This window comes from Durio zibethinus, chromosome 26 (genome assembly GCF_047325235.1).
Source record: "Durio zibethinus cultivar Kanyao isolate XHJ-2024 chromosome 26, ASM4732523v1, whole genome shotgun sequence".
In the NCBI taxonomy this organism is placed as follows: domain Eukaryota; kingdom Viridiplantae; phylum Streptophyta; class Magnoliopsida; order Malvales; family Malvaceae; genus Durio; species Durio zibethinus.
In genome coordinates, this window is record NC_143187.1 from 8,515,269 (window position 1) to 8,539,263 (window position 23,995).

The following is a 23,995-nucleotide window of genomic DNA, read 5'->3' on the forward strand; positions in this document are numbered from 1 at the left end:
ATTTGAGAGAAAAAAAAATTAAGGTAGGATCTAAGTGTAACAATTTAATCTCATATCAAGATATTTTAAAATTTTATAATGATATATAAATTAAAATTAAAAATTTTTAAATAAAATAATAAAAATTTTTAGATAATATTTTATAAACTAAGTGTAAATCGACAAATTTCTTTACTAAATATCACTTTCTCCTCTATCTGTATTAAATCAAGGTCATGATTTGCTATGAGCAATTGTTATCGGAAAGTCATCCAATGTCATAATTTTGCCAATTGACGTGAACATGTGTTTAAGGTACACCACACATGAAATGCAGACCATTTAAGAGAAGAAATTATAATTAAATGTCAACTGCTATTATTAATTGTGCCTTGTCTTTTATTAATAATAAATAATAAATTGTCTAACTGAGCTATTCTTATAAAATTTTAATATTTCAACTAGTAATTGGTTGGTACATCAACATTTGGATTAACGATAAATTACGTTACTCAAAGAGTCTGAATTCAATTTTTTTTTTTTCAAAAAATCGATTTTCAATTTAAAAATCATTACGGACTTTGAAAAAGATGAATCCATATCCAATTGGAAGACCCCGTTTTCACTATGAACTTGAGCTTTGCCCTACTGTCTCTGCTAATGATGTTGTAGACTAGAAAAAGTATTTGTATTTGGCCGCTGACCATATCACTTAGGGTTTATAATGAGATTAAAAATAATAATAATTATTATTTTAATTATAATTAAAAAATTATTATAGTTATAATTGAAAAAAATATTATAAATTTATAAAAAAATTTATAAAAATATATTTATAAAAAAATTTATATTGAATAAATCTCATTATAATTTATAATAAATTCAACTAGACCAAACTAAAATTACAATAAAATCCAAATCTCCACTAATTCATTTGATAACTTTTCTACCATTACGAGGTCTTCGCCAACCTTAATTTCCTAAATTAGTACTTGTAATTTATTTATTACCTAGCACTTTTTGGCGTGCTGTTGAACAATGTCGAATACATGATTGACCTAGTTGGTCCCCCACTTGCCCATGAAGACCCAACCAAATAGTGAAATTAGGGTTAAGATTATGAATATCATAGCTTTGGCTTCTTAGACAAATTCCAAACACAAACAAAAAAGAATGATGTGTTTAACCATAATTTGATCGATTGTTTCTTGACATTCACGGCTTCCCTTAGGTATTTCACCTATTCAATGATTTCTCACAAGCCCACAGAATTTTAATCCTAGTTTGTTCTGTTTCGCACAATTTGAAGTACCATCTTAAAAGAGCCAACACCTTTCCTCCCAACATTAATTTTTTTACTTATCACTATGACTTTTATATTATTTTTTATTAAATGTATGATTCTGTTTTAGATATAGCCCACAGCTAAATAAAATAAAGTAAAATAATAGTAGTCAAGGATGGGTTGCTCAATTGATTGAGCTGGTTGCCTCGTTATGTCTCTAGATTTATCTCACCAAAAAGTACCAAGTATAGTACTTGGTTGTATTTGCATCAGCTTTCATAATTTAATTACACTTGTAATATGTTTCTAAAAGTTTATTCAGGTCCACATTTCAATTCTCAATAACTTGCTAGCTGGTTATGTGTGGACATTACAGTCGCTATCTTCTTTCGGCCATGACTTTTTGGATCATTTTCTTCGGCTCTTTTTATTGAATTAAAAATCTGCCCTCAGTCTTTTTTTTTTTTTAACAAATACTGAATCAGAAGGCAACGTTTTAAATACTCAAAATCATTTTGGCATTGAAGAAATTTGACTTAAAGTCAGAGACTGTCAGATGGGGTGAATTCTTTTTCTAAAGTGCCAGCTTCTTTTCATATGATACTCCCAAACAAGGCTGAAGCTTCCATTGTTTGAAAAATGAAAATTCAAGGTATCCTGAAGATAAATTTAAGACCAAGAAATGCAACGGAGCTCTGGCAAATTGGCAATGTCTGAATCATTCATGCCATCTTTAATGAGTTTCCTTGTGGTTTCCTCATCCAACATAACACAAGGATTGACATTGTCTTCTGTATTGCATAAATACCAACATACGACTTATTTAGTTTATTATAATTCAAAATTTATTTTAATTAATTTATATAATTATTCTAAAAAAAATATTCGATAAATTTAAAATTTAAAATTTAACATTTGTAATTTTTTTTTAATTTTAAGTTACTACCTCTTTTTAAAAAAAAAACATATTAATACTAATTGTTTGTTTGGCTAGTAAATAATCTTTAGTTTGTCTTTGGTAAATTATTGTCTATATTTTTTAACAACATTTACAACATTTTTTTTATTTTTTAATTACGATTTTTGTTGTTGAAAAAACTTGTTTATACTAATTGTTTGTTTCGCTCCTAAATTATGATTAGTTTGTCTTTGGTATATTCTTGTGGATATTCTTCAAAATGTAAACCTTCAACAAAATACAAAGAAACTGCAAGAAAAAATTTTGGGTGACAGTCATTTGGCACTGTACAGAATCAAACATGCTGACCCTCAACATGGTAAGCCCATGGAGGACCGCAGCAGTGAACTGGTCCATATTTGAGAAAGTCCGAAAGTGAATAGTACTCTCTGAGGATGAGGCTGGCTGAGGCTGAGGGGACTCCTACTTTTTTACTTTCTTCTTCTCACCCTTACATTTCAGTTCAGTTGGGGACCCACCGAGAAACACATGCATCCTGTAACTTTTTGATTTTGTTCAATGCCCAATGGACAAAGCTGACTGACTGCTGCCTGAAATGTTGATGACTCCACTCACTCTCAAAACAAATATATTAAAGCTGTCTCCAAGCAAATTTAAGGGGACAGCTGGATTACTTAAAGCCGATAACTGAAATGGCATTTGTCATTTAATAGATCTTATGTTTAATTCAATCTAAATAATAAAAAAAAAATTAATGATTTACTTAATTTAATAATAAATATAATTTTAATTAGATTTTATTGGTCCAAGTAATAAAAAATTTGATTTTTTAAAAAATAAAATTTTAATTTTGAGTTTTTGTGAATAAAAAAATAAACTTAAAAAAATTTATTTCTCTTATAAGATTCGATCCGATTCGATTTCAGATTAATCAAAACTCAAAATAACTTTCGAATATTAAAAAGTCTAAATATATATATATATAAAATAGCAATTTATTCTTAAGATGTCTTAGTTTTTAATTCGTATTTTATTATTAATTTTAATATTCATCTTTTATCACTTCTGTTAACCATCGTTCACCAATTTAACTATATTTCACATATTGAAACTTGCACACGATCGAAGTGACATAAGTATGTAATTTCAATTTCATTTGAAATACGCTTTCGTATATCAGCTGAATAAAATATTTCAAGTATCTCTTTCTTTGGCACCGCACCTGATTAGCAAAATTAAAATTTAGTTGGACAAATTCACAAAGTTTTTCCCGCTTTGCATTCTGAGAATTATACACTACTAATTCCTAGCCATGGTCAATTTGGCCTGCAGTCAAACACTACAACACCTCCATTTCTGCCCAATGCTTCAAACTCGTAGGCTCCATCAACCATTGATCTTCCTTGCAAGCTGACCCTACTTGCAATCATCATCTCTTCTACTACTATATATTAACCATTATCTATTAAGATCTAGAAACGAAAACTTTGAAATTTAAGTATTTGAAGATTTAATCTAAGATTTGTTACTCTCCTGAAGAGTATTAAGGTTGAAGATTCGCATATTCAGTTCTTTTTATACTAAAATATTTGATATTTCATGAACAGTTATTAAATTTTTTTATTTTAATTATCAATATTTAATCTCTACAATTTAACTATAAAGGAAAAAACATATATTTCATTGTTTCTATAAGCTGTTATAAAATCAAAGAATCCATGAAAACATGATGTTTCATTGTTTTATAAAGCTGTCCGTTCTTAAAATCAAAGAATCCAAGATGTGTTTAAATGAAATGTAAATGAAAACGATAACGTTATGCAATGTACTGGTTTTCGGTGAAAAATGAAAATGGAAACTAGTTTACTATAATCCCCTGTTAACCTGAAGGAGTAAAAGAAAGAAAAACCCGTGGCCTCTACATCTTTATATTTTTTCCCCAAGCTTTAAATCCTACTTTTATCATTTTTGTCAAGCCCACCACCTCCGGCTTCAATCTGATAGCCAAATTTGTTCTATTTGTTGCTTTTCTAACATATCACATTCACTTTATTTTCTTTTGGAGGGGTCACAATAACCCATAATCTTGCCCTTTCTTTTCATGCCCCAAACCATTTTCACTCCCACCAATTCCTTCTAATTTCATCTCTCCAAAATGGAAACAATCAATCCCAAATCAGCTTTCAACAACAACAGTGGCAACCATAAGAGCAGGCTAGCAAGAACTTTCCAAAAAGTAATCAACCTAAGAACCGCAACCAAAATTGCATCAAGCAATGGGATTGGAATCTGTGTCCTCACATCCCAACATAAAATCCCACATGATGATTCAGCCTCAGATCACAAAACTTCTTCCCATGCAGCTGACAAACATGGGGACTCAAAGGTTAGGCAAAAAGCTGTTTTGGAAGCCCTGGTTGCCAAGGTTTTTGCTAGTGTTACTTCTATCAAAGCTGCTTATGCTGAGCTACAGATGGCTCAACATCCTTATAACAGTGATGCTATTCAGGCTGCTGATCAAGCTGTTGTGGAAGAACTCAGAACTCTTTCAGAGCTAAAGCGCAAGTTTTTAAAGAAGGAGCTTGATCTTTCACCTCAAGTTACTATGATGCTTGCGGAGATTCAGGAACAGCAAAGCTTGATGCGAACTTACGAGATCACAATCAAGAAGTTGGAATCTGATGTTGAAGAAAAAGATTCAGACATTGCTTTACTCCATAAGCAGCTTGAAGATTGCACTGCTTTTAACAAGTCTTTAGAGAAGAAACTAAACGCGAGTGGGCCTCTGTCAATGTTTGATAATATCCAGTTTACAACGTTGAATCCAAGTCATTTTCTGCAAGTTTTACACTGTACTTTGAGATCTGTTCGCAGTTTTGTGAAAATGATGATCAAGGAAATGGAGTTAGGAAAATGGGATCTTGATGCAGCTGCTAAAACCATCGAACCCGGAGCTGTTTTTGCAAAACAAAGCCACAGGTGCTTTGTATTTGAATCTTTTGTGTGTAAAACAATGTTAGAAGGCTTCGACTCCCATGATTTTGGGCTCACAAAAGATTCTTCCTCAAAAAAGCTCGACCCCGAGCAGTATTTCAACAGATTCAAGAACTTGAAATCTGCACTTCCAAAATCCTTTTTGATTCAAAATCCGAACTCTTCTTTTGCTAAATTCACCAGAACCAAGTACCTCAACCTGGTCCATGCAAAAATGGAATGTTCATTTTTTGGAAACTTGAGCCAAAGGAAGCTAATTACCGCTGGTGGGTTCCCGGATACAGCATTTTTCACAGCTTTTTCAGAGATGTGTAGGCGCTTTTGGCTCTTGCATTGCTTGGGATTCTCAATGCATGAACAAGTTTCAGTCTTTCAGGTAAAGCAAGATTCTAGATTCTCTGATGTTTACATGGAAAATGTGAGTGAAGAATCACTCATTTCCAGTGAAATCAACGATGCAAATGTTGATATTAGAGTCAGTTTCACGGTGGTTCCAGGGTTCAAGATTGGTAAAACTGTAATACAAAGCCAAGTTTATTTGTCTCCGTTGATTACTCCTCCGGTGAGTCGTTGATCTCTGTTTTTTTTCTTTTAGATAATTAATGTATAGTACTCCATCACTAGATGAAACATGATGGGGAGGTGTTATCCACGCTCATGCCGGTTCACGCGCCGCTAGGGATGAGGTGAGGGAGCTTAGTGCTATTTTCAAGTGGGGTTTGTGGGTTTTAAGTTAAGTTTCCACTTGAGAAGTGCAGTTTTCTCCAACGTTATAGGGAAGACAAAGCAGCGCGTGAAAGTGGCGCGTGAATTTTGGTCTGTGGATTAGCAGTGGCTATTAGCTATAGCATCTGGGCCCACAGCCCAAACTGGACCAAAGAGAAAGAGAAGGTGCAGCTCGGTTGTGGGGGAGTAGGTTCTTTCTTTTTCTTTTTATTTAAAACAATTAGTTTTATGATAAAGAGAAAATGTTATGGAAGGAAAAAAAAAAAAAAGTTCTCTGTTAGTATAATGTTGTAATAGTAATATATAATGCAATTTTGTAATGTTAATATGCCCAAAAAATCAGAGACATGAATTGCAAGTTGCATTGGATAAATATTTTTAAAACAAATATGAAGGCTATGATAGCCTTTGCTGTAATGCATGAACAATCCCAATATTTAATATATATCTGTCAATGTATTTACATATTCATATTCCTAAGATTGGGAAATGACAGTTCAGCTTTTGGGTTATTTACTGTCTCCTTAATCCTGATTAAGGCAAAATTTCACATCAAATGTCTTATTTTGACGTAAACCTCTGTTTTCTTAAATGAACAAATTTGACTTTTGGTGCTCTCTTTTCAGCAGCTAGGCTGATGAGAAAAAATCAGGGGCAAAGGAAAAAACTGAGACTGGTTGTAGTTGTTTTGGTTAGTTGTTCTTGTTGTGGTGAAACGATGTTGGGCCAAAAACTGAATACTTAGCAGCCATGAAATGCCATGATCTCTTAGGAAACCGCGTTTCGGCTTTATGTACAAAAACTGAGCAATGGTTCACGGGCCCTGCTATGAAAAATTTACCAGATTCTGATGTAACATTTTAGCTATGGTTTGTGTGCATCCAGACATGAACGATAGAGTCCTTAAACTGACATATATAATTTTGGATTTTGGTTTTCGAGACAACCATACTACAATAATTGTTTGCAGGAAACAAGATTTCATCGTTTTATGCTTATTGAATATGTCTTTGCAGGAGAGGACATGATTACTAGTAATTAATTCATTCAACATCCTTCAATTTGTACCCTTTCTTCACTTCAATAGTCAGTACAGCTGTTGATTATTCTCATATTGATTCGATAGTTAAACATAATCTAAATGTCAGGACAGTTTCAGCAAATGCTAGCACCATTAAGCACTTTAGAGAACTTCCAAATAATTTAAAAGAAAAGAAAAAAAGAAAGAAACCTTCGTTGTTAAAATGAAAAATGCTGTTACTTTCTTATGTATAACCGAAAAATATCTCATTCAATTTTAATATAATTTTTAAATTCTATTAATAAATTAACAAGACGACACATATTCTTGTAAAATACAACAATGGTTGTAGTAAGTATAATCCATCAGACTTTGTCTAATTAACGAGCTGTTATATATCAAAGCATCCAAGGAGATAACTTGTTTCTAAACTTCAGGGAACTGTAAGCCATGTGATAATCAGGATCCAAGGAAAAAAAACTAAACCGGAGCAAAATGAAGATGCAAACAAAGGAATATGAGATGAAGGTTAAATAAGACAATGTCTTAAAACTTCTGATTTCTTCTTAAATGCCGTAGGCCAGTGTGACAGTTTCGGTCTGGCTGTAATCAAGAAATAAATAGTAATTGTTGATTGACTCCAAATATAGAAAATGAATTTTGGCACTTGTAGATTATAGGCCGGCATCTATGAGGCCAAGCTGCCAAGCTGTTTTGGCAGTTTCATGTCACTTCATTTGTTGGGCCACTGGGCCAGCCCCAGGGACCCATCTCCGTTTGAGATTGGACCCCCTTTTGCCTTAGTTCACATCGATGGAGAAACATGTATCTTTTAGTTTTGGTATAATTATGTTGGAAACACGATTCTTCAGATAACTCGTCTCACCAAAATAAAAAGACAAGGGAACTTGTGCAACAGCCAAAAATGTATTTTCCTTTGTAAGACATTATTCATTGAGTCTAGTATTAGAATTCTAGACTCTGCCCGATGTGCCCGTCAGCAACCTGCAGCAGATTAAGGCCTAAAAATTAAAAATCTCCATAATGGCCTGGAAGCTTTGGGCCTTGAGAGCCGAAGATGGGCGCATCAATCATCACGTTATTGACCTATCAAATTTCTGTCTGGCACAATGGGGTGGTCCTCGGTGCTTCCCGATGTTCTCAGGGTCTTGGCATCTCCTAAAATTTAAGAACAAAGTATTTACATGACTGAGTTTTCATGCGTGTTTTATTATTATTTTTTTACTGAAAGAGTGGTTACCCACTTTACATTACAGAGGCTCGTGGTCTAGGCAAATTTATAAGATCATCATGTAAAAACTAAATTAAATCATCTGGAAAAAAATGAAGCAACTAAATTTCAAATTCCCTGTCTTCAGCCAAACTAAAAAAATCAGTTCAAAAATTTGCTTCTCTAGACACGTTTCAAAAAACTTTGACGCTTATGAATCACTTGATGGAGTGGGTCTTCGTCATTTAGTGATTACAATATTTTCTGAACTGCTAACATTGAATCAAATTCAATGATTATATTCCTACAACCAAGTTCTGCTTTAATAATAGAGCCACGGTCGAATCTCCTGGTGAACCCAAAAAGCCAACCACCTCGACTGTCCCTGCATAAACCTCCTGCAGATAATAGATCCAGAGTCGTTTTAGCGGCAGCATCCACATTTAGTTTAACAACGCCCATCGAAGGTCGCTACCAAGCAATATAACGAATCTGCTTAGGGAAAGAACAATGATTAATGGCTTTGTAACTCATGAAACCCCTAATAGAGGCCAGGATTGTTTGAAAAACATTAGATGGCCGGGGAAAACCATTTTCAAAAACAAATTTGTTCCTCCACTTCCAAGATTGTTTTATTTTTGATTGAACGATTTAATCCTACTTAATAGTTTCCACTTCTGATTTCAATTCATATTTTAATTGAACAGTGAAAACTTCATCTATTGATTTATCAGCAATCAAGTTTGTAAGAACCCTGGTATACCCACTAAACGAAATTTGTTTTTGTTAACCGTTTAAGTTGAAGAAGAACGTACAACGTTGTTAAGTTTAACATGGAATACCAACTGAATCCAGGCGAAGCAAAATTAAAACATTTCTTAAAGAACTTGTGGTATTTACATAATTCTACCAACAAGTTTCAAGGTCTTCAGCCGTTGTAAATCCCTCTCTGCATCCAACAGTCAGTTTCCAATGGAATGAAAGCATTGAAAAACTAGTTGCAATGTTTCTATAAAATTTACAGATTCAATAAATGAGAAGGAATGGATCCAATGGAAAGGATTAAAAAAAAAAAAACAAACTCACTTAAAAAAAATAAATGGGGGAGAAATGAAAATTATATATGTTCATTCAACAGGACGACTTTTGAACCAGCTGACACCACCTGCTAGTGTAACCACCACCAGAAGAACTTGATCTTTGCGGAATTAATGATATTCTTATCTGGTTGTACTGCAACTGAATACACACCATCTACACCAACTGATGTTATGACTACACAAAGGAAGGCTTGGTAACCGTTCTCATGCATGTGATTGTTAAAGGGTTATTTGATGGATTTCTTTCACTTCCAAGTCTCTCTCCACGAATCAACCCAGCATGTCCTCTTTAACTATTCCCTTTCAGAGTTCATGTGAAAAATTCTACACGTCTATATGTCTCAATGGCCAAATAATCAGACAGAAGGCCACAGAATGTCCTTTTCAACGGACAACTTCCAAACCAGGCATAAAATGGTATCTACCTTCATCACAGATCAGGTATGGCATTCATCCCTACCAGCCAAAAGGATAACAGGCCCAAAATTTTACATAAAGCCATGGAAGATATTTCAAAGGGAGCCTTCTGATCCAGTATCTGAGAAGGGTTCAGGGTCTGAAGCTTCTGCAAGAGCTTCGAGCATGTTTACAACCTCAGCTGGGTCATCCAAATAATACTTGGCTTTGCTAGGTTTCTGACCAACTGTGCAGGCAAAAACAGATGTACTAGAGGAGAGGACATCATTCGAAATTGCACTACTGATGATCTCAAACATCTCCTCATCAGATCTGTCATCGCCAATGCAAAGAACAAAATCAGCCTGTCTTCCACCCTCGGCCATGGTTGTGAAGATCTTTTCAGCGACCACACCTTTACTGACTCCCTAGAGGCAAATTAAAAAGTTAATTAACATCATGCATTCATCCAATCAACAAAATCAGTGTCATTGAATCACAAATAACCAACTAATAGTACCCCAAAACTAATGGCTTTATATTCAGGAGATTTACTTATTTTATTTCTATTTTTATGCTTTTTTTAGCCTAATTGGAACAGATGTACAATTTCCTCTTATTGTAAAATACTGCCATCAAAGTAACCTAAGAAGTAACTAAGTTACTGCCTAAGCTCAGGAGTAAGGCAAAGTAATCTGTTACATTTCCATCAAAAGAGAAAGTTGAAAAACAATATTAAAGCTAATATTTTCATAATCATTAAGCATACTTCAAAATGTTGGAATTACGAATAAAGGAAAGAAGAAATTAGTTTGCAACATGTCAAACCAATTTGAATGTATTGTGTAGAAGAAGATTATCTGAAAATACATTAAAGACAGGATAATGCATTTATGAAGACAGATAGTCAAAACCAAAGTTATGTAGATACCTGAGGTTTCACTTCAACGATAAACTGGCCACTTTTCACAGCAACTGGTTCATTTGCTAATACACTCTCAAGATGGTCTAACATCTCCTTAGCCTGGCTAGACCCAAAGCCTGGGTCTGCATCTCGATGGTGCCAGACCAAGGCACTCTCCTTGGATTCAATAGAGGAGCCATCAGTAGCCTCTGTATACAATTTCATAACAGGCTCAGCTATTTCCTTCCACCCAAATTCACTATTCTGCCCACAAACTTCCCACTCATCATTACTAGACCACCTGAAAAATCCACAAGTTTGAAGTAGGTGCACCTATTAAAGAAGCACTAAATGGGAGAAGAAGAAGAAGAAGAAGAAGAAGAAGATAAACATACCTCATGAAATAACCATGTTCAGCAGCAATTCCAAGTTTCTTACATGGAGAAAACCACTTCCCTAAACTATCTCTTCCTCTTCCACTTACAACAAAGACAGTATTCTTGCTATCACCAGAGAGTGTGTTTATGATCGAGATAACCTCTGTACTTGGGGTCTTGTTATGTGATGTTTGAGGCATTACTGTTCCATCATAGTCCAATAGTATAGCCCTGCTTTTGGACCTTAGATACACAGATACAATATGATCAATAGACAACTTTCTGAAGTTAGGATCAAGAGCTACAACTCTGAATCCAAAGCTCAAACCAATTCCCCAACAACGTCTTCTGAAATGGTCTTTACATGTCCTTTCCATATCCTGGAAGAAGCTTCGAGACCAGAATGCCACATCATGTGAGCTAACATACCTATAATGCTTCTCATGGCGCAACTGCTTCTCACCATCAGCCATTGAGATTGCCTCATTCATTGCCTCAGCAGTTGCTTCAATATTCCAAGGATTTATGCGAATTGCACCACTGAGTGAAGGAGAGCAACCAATGAATTCTGATACGACTAGCATGCTCTTCTTAGGCCCACTTGATTCTGAGGAAGACTCTGATTCAGACACTCCCTGTCGGCACACGATGTACTCATAAGGAGTAAGATTCATCCCATCCCTCACAGCTGTGACTACGACACACTCAGCTACAGTGTAGTATGCAACCCTTTCACTGAGGGACACTGGCCTATCAATGAAGACAATTGGGTCATAACCAGGTTGTCCAAAAGTCTCATTGATTCTCTTGCAGCTGGCCTGTATTTCAGCCTGTATCTCCTCAAGATCTTTCCCTCTTCCCCTAGCAGGGTTTGCTATCTGTACCAGAACTGCTCTTCCCTGCCACTTCGGATGCTGATTCAACATCTGCTCCATTGCCAACAGTTTCAAATTAACACCTTTAAAGACATCCATATCATCAACTCCAAGCAATACAGTCTTTCCTTCAAACTGTTGTTTAAGCTCTCCTACTCTCCACTCCTTATCCGCAAGTCTCAATACAGACTCGATCTGTGCCATGTGTATGCCTACAGGCATGATCTTTATGCCAATTGTCCTTCCATAGTACTCCAGTCCAATATAACCCCTCTTTGACTGATATTCTAAACCTAACATTCGACTACAACAAGAAAGAAAATGCCGAGCATAATCAAAAGTATGAAAACCAATGAGGTCCGAATTCAAGAGTGCCTTTAGGATCTCTTCCCTGACAGGCAAAGTCCTGTATATCTCAGATGAAGGGAATGGACTATGTAGAAAAAAACCCATTCTCAATCTATTAAACCTTCTCCTCAAGAATGTAGGCAGCACCATCAAATGGTAGTCATGGATCCAAACATAATCATCTTCTGGGTTTATAACCTCAATCACCCTTTGAGAGAAAATCTTATTGGCGGCAACATAGGCTTCCCACAAAGACCTATCAAACCTGCCTCCGTGGTTAGCTGAAAATGGAAGCATATAATGGAAAAGCGGCCACAAATGCTGTTTACAGAAACCATGATAGAACTTTGTCAAAATGTCAGGTGGCAGAAAAGCAGGGACACACTTAAATCTATCCAACAAAAGCTGTGAAACATCATCTTGTTCGTTGGGATCAACATCAACCTTCAAAGAACCAACATACAAAACCTCCATTTCTTCCGGCAAACCATCTTTCAATTGTAATAACAATGAATCGTCATCCCAACTAAAACTCCAACCTTTATTATCAGGTCTACGTTTAGCTTTAACCGGGAGTTGATTAGCTACGATAATAATTCTGTCCTGAATAATCGAGGACGGTACATCTGAGGTCACACTATTAGCCTGATCATCATCAAGCTCAGAAATAACCCCGGGAACGGTCATTACCCGTGGCAGCTGTTTCTTTTCACGAGTTTGACCCATTACCGGGAAATTACCAGACGCTAGATCTAAAAGATTTGTATATGATCTCGACATCATCTTTAACCCTCTTTTTTAGTTATTACCCTCAACAAGAATCAATCACAAAGATCTCAAAACAATAAAAAAGACCCCTCAAGATTTTCGTTTCTCTTCCAGAAATCCTCTTTGAATTTGGCACGATCTGCATTGGGAATCAACAAAAACATCATCTTTACATGAACAATAAACAAGAATCAGATAAAACAAAATAAACCCATAAATAAATTAGACCCAAATAGGAAAAAAAACTGTAAATACCCAACAGAAAATCATAACAGGATTCAATCAAAAGAAAACAAAAAAAAAGTAAAAACTTTTTCAACCAGATGAGTCCAAAATAATGGGAGTAAATATAAAAAAAAAAAAAATGAAACTTTGAAGCTAGCCTTACCTTTCAAAGCACAAAGTTTGTGTCTTTAACGGGAACCCTCTGGATCCAAATATGAAAAATTGAGATAAAAATGGAAAATCTTATAGAAGGTTTTCTTTTTGTGAAGGAAGAAATCTAGGTTTTGTTTTGGGTTTGTTTTGGTCCACTCTTTATCTCAAAGAGCCACATTTACAAATACCTCTTTTCCGTTTTGTTTTGTTTTTTTTTTTTTTTATATTGTTTTCCTTTTTCTCTCTCTTGCAATCTGCAAATGTTGGTGCTATTGTAATGCCGTTTGTGGAAAAGCGGCTGGTGCCGCCAGGGAATGTTAGCCGTTCGATTTTACATAAATTAATCTTAGCCGTTCTTTGAAGATTAACTGGCTGAGCAAGCTGCCGGCTAACCCCAAAATGGGTTTCGCGGGCCCCTTACATTCCAAATTCCATTTTATCTCAAGTTGTGTAAGACAATTTGGGTACGTTTACACGTTACAAGTAGATCATGATGTAAAGTTTTAGAATATTATCACTTTTTTTATTAATTAAGACATTTAATAAATAGTAACGAAATATGTAATAATATTTTAATAATGTTTTGAGAACATTTCATTAATTTCATTGTTTTTAACTTTCAAATTAAAAAAATAAATAATAAAAGGTTGAATCAAATAAAATTTAAAAAAATCTTATCAAATACATTATAGTAAAATTTTTAAAATTCACAAATAAAATTAAAAGTATGATATATATTTTTTAAAATATATTTTTAAAATACAAAAAATTAAATGAAAATAGAAATAGGATATGTATCAATTTGTTAATATTATTTATGAAATTAAAAATTTATATTGATAATATATCAAATATTAATTGATAAAAAAAGTAATTTAAGATATAATAGTCTTATTTAAAAATAAAATTAAATGTATCATAGTTTAGTATAAAATTTTTTAAATAACTTTATGTAGAAAAAAAAGTACTACTTGGTTTTAAGATTTCCTTTAGCAGGAATAAATCAATTTATTTATCCATGAAAAATTGCTTGGTTATTTTATGTCAGGTAATAGAAATGTTCAAGGGATCTGTTGTGACATATTAAATAGAAATAGACATTAATTACAATTAAGAAAATGGACTAATAATCCATATTAATGTTGGTATAAATAGTTTGATTTAAAATTACCTAACAAAATATTACTATAAATTTTCGGTTCAATTTTTTGCCCTTTTTTATTCTAGTTTTATTTTATTTTATTTTTTTGGTAAGAATAAAATTTGTGATAACTAGATTATTTAATCATTCAGATCAAGATAAAATATATTATATCTGATAATCTAAAATAAATGATTGTAAATTATATATTTGAAATGATTTCAATAAATGATCATCGATATGTTTTAATTTTATTTAATTTTTATTAATCGAACCTCAAATTCATATATATGATACTATCAATTAAAAAATTAAATGAGTTTTAAAAAGAAAAAGTTGCTACTCAAGCCTTATATTAATAATAAAGTTTTTCATTTGAATTCGTTAAATATTTAATTATAAAATATTTTTATTTGATATAATAAATTAAATAATTGAAGTAATTGATTACAAAGTATCTATTATCATCTAATTATCAAATACTCATGTTTATTGAACCTAAAATTTAACTTAAATAATTTCTCTTTTTAAAAATAATTTTTAATGAAATAAAATTTACTTTTAAACGCACAAATTTTTTTTATTATCCTTAATATTTTATCTCATGTAAAAAAAAAAAAATTGTCAGTGCCACTTTACCGGTTTTTACTAATTTGGTTGTCATGTTAAATTCCAGGTGGCATGAAAAGATTGGTGTTTTTGGGCGGCATGAAGCCTCCTGCGGCATAGCAGAAAATTCCTACGAGTGCTTCTCCCTTTTGAAAAAAAAAAACAGATAAACAAAATTTGGAATATAAAAAAGCAAAAGGATAAGGTCGGCCAGCTGACTACCCAGTAATGCCAGCTGGAAAATATACGCGCTCTTACTCTCTTCTCCAGAGCCAGCATCTTACGTGGCTGTCAATGAACATGGCTACGTGTTTTGTTCATATTACCCCATGCCCCACGCGTCATCTTCAGAAAAAGGATAAAGCAATCACGTGTTCGCAGGGTTGGCCTAAACCCTATAAGCCTAACGACTGCTTTTTTAACACGTAATAAACTTTTCAAGTTTTACATCCGTGACACTAAATAATTGAAAAAGACTGGATAAATCAGTGATCCACAGCAGTACCTGAATATAGCCATGTGGGACGCCCCTGATTCGGCTTCCCCTGTTCACGACGTCACCACGTGGCGGACAAAAGTTTTCTGCGGATAAGGCAGAATACGCGATGACCTGGAAGGAAATTACGTCATTGGTGAAGTCACAGCTATAGGTGGCAGGACGTGGTTGGAAGAGCTGTTTCTCGTACAAACGCCGAGATTGGTTTTGTGTATTGATTGAGGAACCTGTGGCTGGGGGGCTGAGAAACAAGATTTTTCTTTTTGATATGAAATGTCATTTTCACCCTTACAAATTGTACGGATTAGAATTAAGGACAGATGATGGTTTGGATGGAATTATGGAGAAACAAAGGGGTATAAAAATTTAATGTGGATGTGACCAGACACCAGAGAGACTGGTTAGGCTCAGACCAGATTGGTGAGTGTTTTTTGTTGACTCAAATGATGTCGTTTGCCTAATTTCTTTACGATGTTGGGGAATGGAGCCAAAAAACATTTAATAAAGGGTAATTGTTTGGAGAAAACAAATATATCGGTTTGGATAGGAGAGAGAGAAAGAGAGAAATTCCAAAATTCCAATTCAACTTTCCATATTCTTTCGTTTATTAAAGTCGGCAAAACGAATTATAGAAATCAAAGAAAAAGATTTGACAAACATGGAAAAGAATAATAAAAAATAATCAAGAAGTTTGAACGTGAACTTAGCTTAAATAATTCATTTATTTTTTAAAAATAATGAATTTCATAAAATTAAAATTCGATTTTTAACGTTATAATATTTCTTTCGTAAATCTCATAACCTGTGATTTTTTTTTTATAAAAAAAGTTTTAGATAAAAGCACAAACTTTTGCCTACCATGCATTTCACTTTTTTGGATAATCTTCAATTATTCATATCTTTTTAGAATCTTCTCTCTTATATTTAAAAAATTTTTGTGTTGAAAAAAATTGGGATGGCACTTCAATAATGTTTGATGATACTTGATCAAGTTTATAATTAATAAATAGATGTGAGTTGGAATAAAGTATGATGCTCAAACTATACCACTTTTCTTCATATTAAAATATAAAAACAATAACCATCATGTATTTTTAAGAATACCGCAATTAAATGTGGTTTATTTAATTTTAGGTATTTTAGATTTAATTGTTCAAATTATAATATTATAATTATAAATACAATAATTTAAAATATTTTAAAAAATTATTCTTTGTGAATTGTAGTTTAATATATCCTATAAATAGCTAAGAAATTCATTATTTATAACTATGTTCAATATTATTAACAAAATGTCAATATTATTGTGTATTAGTAGTGCATACCTACTTTCTCAATGATCCTATAATTTAACTCGTTTTGGGTACAATAATACAATTAAAAAAAATTCCGAGGTAATTAATCATAAATAAATTAAACCCTTATTTTTCTTTTATTTTTTTAATTTAAAATAAAATAATAATTCATTTTTTTGGTTCCATGTACATGAGAGAAACATGGATATTAAGGGGTACCCACTTCCATTAATTCATTAAGGATTGGACAGATGGTAGGACATGTGCCCTCAAAAACTTGCACCTACCCCAAGTTAATTCACTTATTAATTTTCCAATGTTCCTTTTTTTTTTTAAAAGATATCACAAATATATATATGTCCTAGGCCGTCTTTACATGATGGCATTCATGTCAGAACCAAGCCTGCCAAATTTAAAAGACTAAAAGAACTTGAAGTCCACTATTTCCTTGGTCCATTTTTTAGTACATTTGATTTTGTGCTGGACAATGAACAATTAGTAGCCTTTGCAATTTATAGTGAAAATTATGACCTGTAAGTTTTATATTTTGGTTTTAAAAGTTAATAATTCAAATTAAACTTATTTGGACTATGATATATATGCAGAAGAATAAACGCTTAAATGCTCCCTTATGTCTCTTTGCACTGCACCTTCAATGGCATGTTCCAAGTGTGTATAGTCTCCGATTTTATCTTTATAGCGAATTTAGGATTTTTTAAAAAATGTTAATTTATTTTATATATATAGATATATATATATATATATGATATTAATAGGTTTATTAATTTTATTAACGAAGGGTGTTAAGAAAATTTTTTTTAAAATGTTTAGATGAAAATTTTCATTTAAAATTTTTTATTTTTGATTTTTAAGGATATTTATAAACATTTTCAGTTTACATGATGATCTGCTAATGTTTTAAGTGCTACTTACAACAATTCCTACCAAATTAATATGATGGACCCCATCATTTTGAAATGAAACCCACGTTACACAAATATTTTGGTCATGCTAATATCAATCATTAATTTGCTTAAATGATTATTTTCTCGTAAAATATGTGTTTTTTTTTTTTCTTGTAATAGATTTATGGGGTGTCTTTCATTCGTTGTCATGGACACTTGAGACATTGTATTTTCCAATGAACACGAGAGCTAGCAATCAACTGGAAAACAAGAACAATACGTAAAACTCAATATTTGTATACGCCTATTAATGGCAAAGTAATGACAAAACCAATATCTAGGCCTTGTGGGATATCTCCAATGTGAATTTGGAGCATTTTAATCTCAAGAAAATTTGGTGTGAGAAAATTCCTGTTGAATTGGCCATCAGGGTTGTTCGGAAGTGGAAGGAGACTTATCTATGGATACCAATATTGGAGCTTTTGCCACTGTTGCGCTGGTATTTTCAGTTATTGGTGCCAACAATCTTCCTGCCCCGCTTTGTCTCCCAATTTCTCCCTTTTTTTCTTCTTTCCATTCTTTTAAATGAATCACCACGAAATAATGAAACTAAGCAGCTAAGTTGTACAGCTCATAACTTACTTGCAAGGCAAGGTATATGGCAATGATCATGAGTTTGAACCTTGAAAGCATTGAGATCGTTTCAGCTTAGATGATCCAATGGAAAGCACACAATTTATAAGCTTAACAACACATGTTTTTCTTAATGACATTCGAAAATGATTTTTTTCTCCTTTTAATGGCAGTTTTCAACATCAGTAGGGTCAGAGGCTTTAACCCCTTTGAAGGCCTCAATCATGGCTTGCACCATATACATTCCAGAAGCGACCTCTGCAAGCAACAGTACTACTGTTAATGCTTTATTTTCTGATGTATGGTAAAGATGTCATTTTCTAAATCCTAATTTTGCTTGTTTGTACTTTTACCGAACAGAAGCTTCACCCCAATGCAAAGATTTCTTGAATGGATAAGCAAATATTTAGTGGTTAAAAAAAACTGATGAAGTTTCTTTTACATGCAGTTACTCAAAGTAAGTCAACCCATTGAAGGTTTCTTGATGTGGAGTATGGTGGTTGGTCTCCTCACAGCAAGTACTTTTATATAACTTGGTCTCATTGGTTGCTTTTATTACCAATTTTATGTAGATTGGTTTGCTGCCTAGAAGAGGAAAGAAAGAAAAGGGACATGACAGAAAAAAAAAAAAGTTCAAGAGCTTTTACAACTACAATCCAACCCCATACGATTGAAACATTCAACCACAATTTTTTCTTTTTCTTTGGCTTGATATTGAAGTGGATAAATATTTCAATTATCAATGGAGTCTAATAGTAGTTCATAGTATTATTACTTTGTTCGTGGACAGCAATTTAGCTTGCACTTGCAACATAAATAGAGTTACCTGTGTCATTGCAGCAATTAATACAGGGTGCTATGTTAGGAACCATGCTAATTGCACAAGGTTTTCACTACTTGCCACTACGGAACAAGGTAAAAACAAATTACTAAATATAGAAATCAAAATAAGATGCTGCCGATTAGTTGTTTTTGGGTACCTGACTAACCATAGATTGGGAAGAAATGATCTCCTTACTAAATTTACTTAATTTTTTTGTGGAATACTTCAATTCTTGTTCTAACTGATGGCACAATGCAGAATGGTAATCACAATTTTAATGGTGGACTGCTTTGGATATTCCTTGAATGGACTTTTGCCTCATCAATTGCCTGTCTATGTGCATCTTTCCTCTTTGCTGCCATGAAGAGTTCTCTACTTTGCTAAGAAAATGCAGACTAAAGGATTCTTATTTTCCTCCCTATTGACTATGGAAGATCTGCAGGATTGCTTTCCTTCTTCATCATGTCTTAGGTTTCTGATCATATTAACCTTAATTTCACTCAGTATCATTTTTCATATGACAAATGGTTATCTTACCCGCATTTTGAACTTCAGACAACAAGTCGGATCGGAAGAGAGATGATTAAAGACTTCCCCATACTCTTTTAAAATGTAATTTCTCACAGATTGCATACTTAACTACACCTCATTAATTGCTGGGGACAGTTGGGTGATTAGCTTGCTTTTACAGTATTGCATACTTAATTAATGGCACAGCTTCAACTTTTGGGTGGCAGGTCATTGGAAACCATGTGGATGGTAATAGATTGACTGTTATAGTTGCTGTTGCAGGGTTCCTTTGGTAAATACTAGTACAGCATATTTTCCATCTTATTATTGCTGTAGTAAATTATGTTCTACCATCCAATGGTGTTTCTTTTTTGTCTCTAATGTTTCATGTCCTAATATCCTAATTGGGCTTTGTGTCTTTGGCACAGGTAGTTGTTGTTCCTTTAGCAATGAAAAAATTTGGTACTAGCAAAACGTATAGAAATTCCAAGGAAAACACATCTGTGAAACAAGAAACTGTAGAAAGTAAAGAACTCAAGGCCAGTCTAGTGGTTCAAAAGTGGATGATGATGTTGATGATGTATTGAAAGATTGGGAATCCTTGATACAGTCTATGAGGAGGAAGAAAGAAGTTGGGCTTCACCGGATGTGATCCAAGAGCCCGGGAAGGTTCAACCAGTTTCTCAGCGTAGTGCTGCTACTAGTGTAGGGCAATCCACTCCATTTGAACAGTTGATTTGTGCTAATACTACTTGCACTAAATCAAAAGCACACAATTTCCATTTATAATTGTAATACCCTGGCAAAGCAAAAGCATAATGAAATTTAGCCTTGGTATGCAGGCTTATTCAATCCGCTAGCGAGATAGCTGCTATTGTGAATCCATATGTAGCTATTCTTGATGCGTTCAAGCATAGTTCAAAATATTTCGGAAACGGTGAAGATGTGGTGAGTTAATTACTGCAACATGTTGAATAATTTGTTTTTACGTTTAACCATTCATAATTAATATTATCAGGAGCATTTGCAAGTGAAGTGGTGGTTAAGGCATTGGAGGACTTGTTGGTGAAATGGGATTTCTTCTATGAGGGTGGAGGCTGACTCAATCCATGTTGATAACTGACATACATGAGCAACTCCAGAGGTTGAGCATCCCAGTTGTCAACAGTGGCAGCATTGATCATAGGTTCCGAGGTTCCGAGGGTCCAAGCTCAATGGAGAGAAAGAGAAACTGTTTTAGATAGGAAAAATTAAATGAGAGAAGCTGTTTTAATGGAGAGAAGGTAATGTTAAAAAAACTAAATGAAATGGCCCATGCAAGTTTCAAACATGCGACCTTCGCGTTATTAAGCACAACGCTCTAACCAGCTGAGTTAATAGGCCAATTGATTCATATGGCTCTTAGTTAATTATAAATTTATAAAAAGAAAAAAAAAACTCATCTGTATTTCTAAAAATTTATATCACAGTAACTTAAAAGAAAATTCTACGTAAAAGGGCAAGAATTCCTTCCTCACTCAAATAATTCAATATTAATATTTAATACTTAATTTTGGGTTTTCTTTTTCTTTTAGTTTTGGTCAGGATTTCTTAGGTGCAAATTTTTATAGTAACTAACGTACTGTTTTGTAGCATTTGAAATTGATCATAAATTAAAATCATGAAACCAATAACGTGAAAGTTCCGGATATGGAAATCAAGAGCAAAACCAGCAGCGTATGTACACTAGGTCACCTCTAAATCTTTAGTAACGTCTCCGTCTAGGCCCGATATAGATACTTTCCAATATAATTCAATGCTTCTAACTTCTGATCCTCTTATTAATCCTTTTTTTCTTTTTGTTGTTTGAACCAAACATTCAAACTTTAAGGCTAATCTAATCTTTTAATGGCAGTGATATACACATAGAATGTGCGCTGAATCAAAACTGTCCCTACCTAAGAACATTATTGCAAAGAAAAAGACTAGATTTTCCACATTTCTTTTTGCACATACCCTCCCTAACTTTCGAAACGGTGGGCTTAATTATTCATCAAGAAACTCTTCTTTTTTAACATCTTTTTGGAAAAAAATATTGATGATTTTCTGGGGCAAAATCTTGTATTACACACCGAATTAACCATGAAATAGATTGGATTATATATTAGTCTATTCAATGTCAACTCGCCTGCAAAAGCAATCACATCTTCATCAATATATCGCACACCTAACCATGCTCGTCGGCGACGTGCCAGCAGCCTTATCTCTTTCTTATTCCAGCAACTCTATGTATATCTTTCCACACGACATTTCAAAAGGTATATTCTCTTACACAAGTTACTAAAGATTTATACAAAAAGTCAAATTCCCTTCATTTTCTCTCTGTCCTTTGTTTAAAGGCCTAACCGCCCATATTCAATGATAAGGACAATTATTTACTTTACTATAAAGAAATAATAGTACTACACCTGATCAACCACATGCTTTTAAGGTGTCCCATTTTTATTCTTCATCAAAGGCGGGCATGCAGGTACAATTATCACCCTTAAATTCTAGGTAGTTTAGGAGATTGATTTAAAATAACCTACTTATTAGGTACATTTGTGCAGTTTAATTTCTATTATACATTGTTGTAAAATTTTAAACCTTGACTGATCAATATTCATGATGTTCTATCATGGAGGGCAGTTGGGAGAGATTTAATTAGATCAAAGTCAGCAGATTTATATATATAAAGTTCTTTTTTCTTTTTCTTTTTTTTCCTCAAAGACAAATTAAATTAGTCGCACCGAGAGATATTGGACAGATTCAGTGTATCCGAAGGATAACTGATTATAGTTTTTCATTCCTGAACATATGCCCGCAAGAGCTGCCCAGAACCTCTGCTTTCCTAGGACAAACAATGTTTAGGTTTACAAAGCATTAATTGACCAAAGAATTCTGTCTAACATCTTCCCTTCATCTATGTTTCTTTCCTCCTAATTACTTAAATAATAATAATAATAAACTTCTTGATCTAAGCATTGTATTTATGAATAATTTTACCTAAAATAAATTAATATATATCTAATTTTTAAATTATCCAATAAAATTTTGCCGCATTAATAGGAACAAATAGGGAAGAAAACTGTCAGGCCAAATAGCACTACTCACTTAAAAATCCCACGATCTTTTTAGCTAAATATCCTCTTAAAGAATCTATTCTAAAATTTGTTTGTGCCTCTTAATTACTTTAATCTAAAGGATTTTCCTTTCAGTAATTAGCATCTAATTCTGAAATTTGTCAACTTTGCCTCTTATCCCGGCGTGGGTCATGGAAAATTGGGTAGCTATCATCTAAGCTATAGTACACTGTAAAGTGTAAACTTTTCATTCCCATTATCCTACACCACCCCTAGGTCCTCAAGTCCCCAATCCCCTATTTGCATGTTCTTCCTATTTACACTTTTTGTGGTTTCTGATGAAACAATCTTGCAATAAAACTTCTTTAATTCGCTACAAAGTTAAGCTCTTTTCAAAGTTGTTTTTATAAATCAAAAGATACCTAGCTAGCCAAACACATATTGTTCACAAATCACCCCAGTCTTGTTGCCCCCCAAAACCTTGAAAAAAAAAATCATGGCTGCCTTCAATTTCACACTTTTCTTGATCAGTTTCATGATATTTCCTATGCTCATGCCGAGAACGGTTTCTGCACTTCGAATCTATCAGCATCTGACACCATCAAAGTCACCAAGTACTGAAGGGACTAATCCGAACATGCTAGCTGCTCATGATAATGTTCCACCGCAAGAATCACATGAAAATGTTTTTCGTGTTCTCATGAAGGGTCGAGGAATAACGCCTTCCGGTCCAAGCCACAGGGGCAATACCGCACCCATATCCACGAGGCATCTCTTGAGAAAAGTGGATACTGTAAGCTTTCGAGAACTTATCTCTGTACCAAGCCCCGGAGTTGGCCAGCGATGACACCTATAAAACTTTTTAAATTTTCACTTGCCCTCAGGTTCTTGTCGAACTTCATTTTTCACTATTCGGGTTGTTTAGAAAATAAAACTAGAGAAGGCAAAAGACATATAGCTCATTTTTTAGTGGCAGCTGGTGTAAGATTCGATCTGTATCAATTTTTCATTTTCATTGCAATCATGTCCTATACTACTTAGCTTTTAATATTCTTTCTCACCCTGTTTAATCTTTGAGAACTAATTAGTTAATTTTAGTATCACATTCTACATTTCAACTTATCGTTTGTTTTCCTTCGATGCTTGGTGGGTACTATTAGTCTATTACTCTCTTTTCTGAA

The 23,995-nt window shown here is 33.6% G+C and overlaps 2 protein-coding genes and 1 pseudogene across 6 annotated transcripts; 2 read left to right on the top strand and 1 right to left on the bottom strand.

The window, feature by feature from the left end:
* Positions 1-3,981: 3,981 nt before the first annotated feature.
* Positions 3,982-6,971, top strand: LOC111318688 (protein GRAVITROPIC IN THE LIGHT 1-like). Of its 5 annotated transcripts, none has more exons than XM_089755931.1 (3): positions 4,099-5,553; positions 5,675-5,739; positions 6,530-6,971. In XM_089755931.1, exons 1-2 carry the CDS (start codon positions 4,339-4,341, stop codon positions 5,696-5,698), a joined length of 1,239 nt encoding a protein of 412 aa, XP_089612057.1. In that variant the 5' UTR covers positions 4,099-4,338; the 3' UTR covers positions 5,699-5,739; positions 6,530-6,971. The 5 variants fall into 5 exon arrangements, with proteins under 5 accessions (XP_022777298.2, XP_089612057.1, XP_089612058.1 ...); XM_089755932.1 differs by having other exon boundaries at positions 6,533-6,971; XM_089755929.1 differs by having other exon boundaries at positions 4,101-5,739; positions 6,530-6,969.
* A 2,170-nt stretch (positions 6,972-9,141) lies between these two features.
* On the bottom strand, positions 9,142-13,498 carry LOC111274951 (putative alpha,alpha-trehalose-phosphate synthase [UDP-forming] 7). The gene is made up of 4 exons (XM_022860001.2): positions 13,312-13,498; positions 10,951-13,062; positions 10,583-10,856; positions 9,142-10,079 (listed from the first exon to the last, which is right to left on the bottom strand). The coding sequence occupies exons 2-4, from the start codon at positions 12,936-12,938 to the stop codon at positions 9,768-9,770; spliced, it is 2,574 nt and encodes an 857-aa protein (XP_022715736.2). The 5' UTR covers positions 12,939-13,062; positions 13,312-13,498; the 3' UTR covers positions 9,142-9,767.
* A 2,520-nt stretch (positions 13,499-16,018) lies between these two features.
* LOC111274227 (uncharacterized) lies at positions 16,019-20,814 on the top strand (annotated as a pseudogene).
* The last annotated feature ends 3,181 nt before the right edge of the window (positions 20,815-23,995 follow it).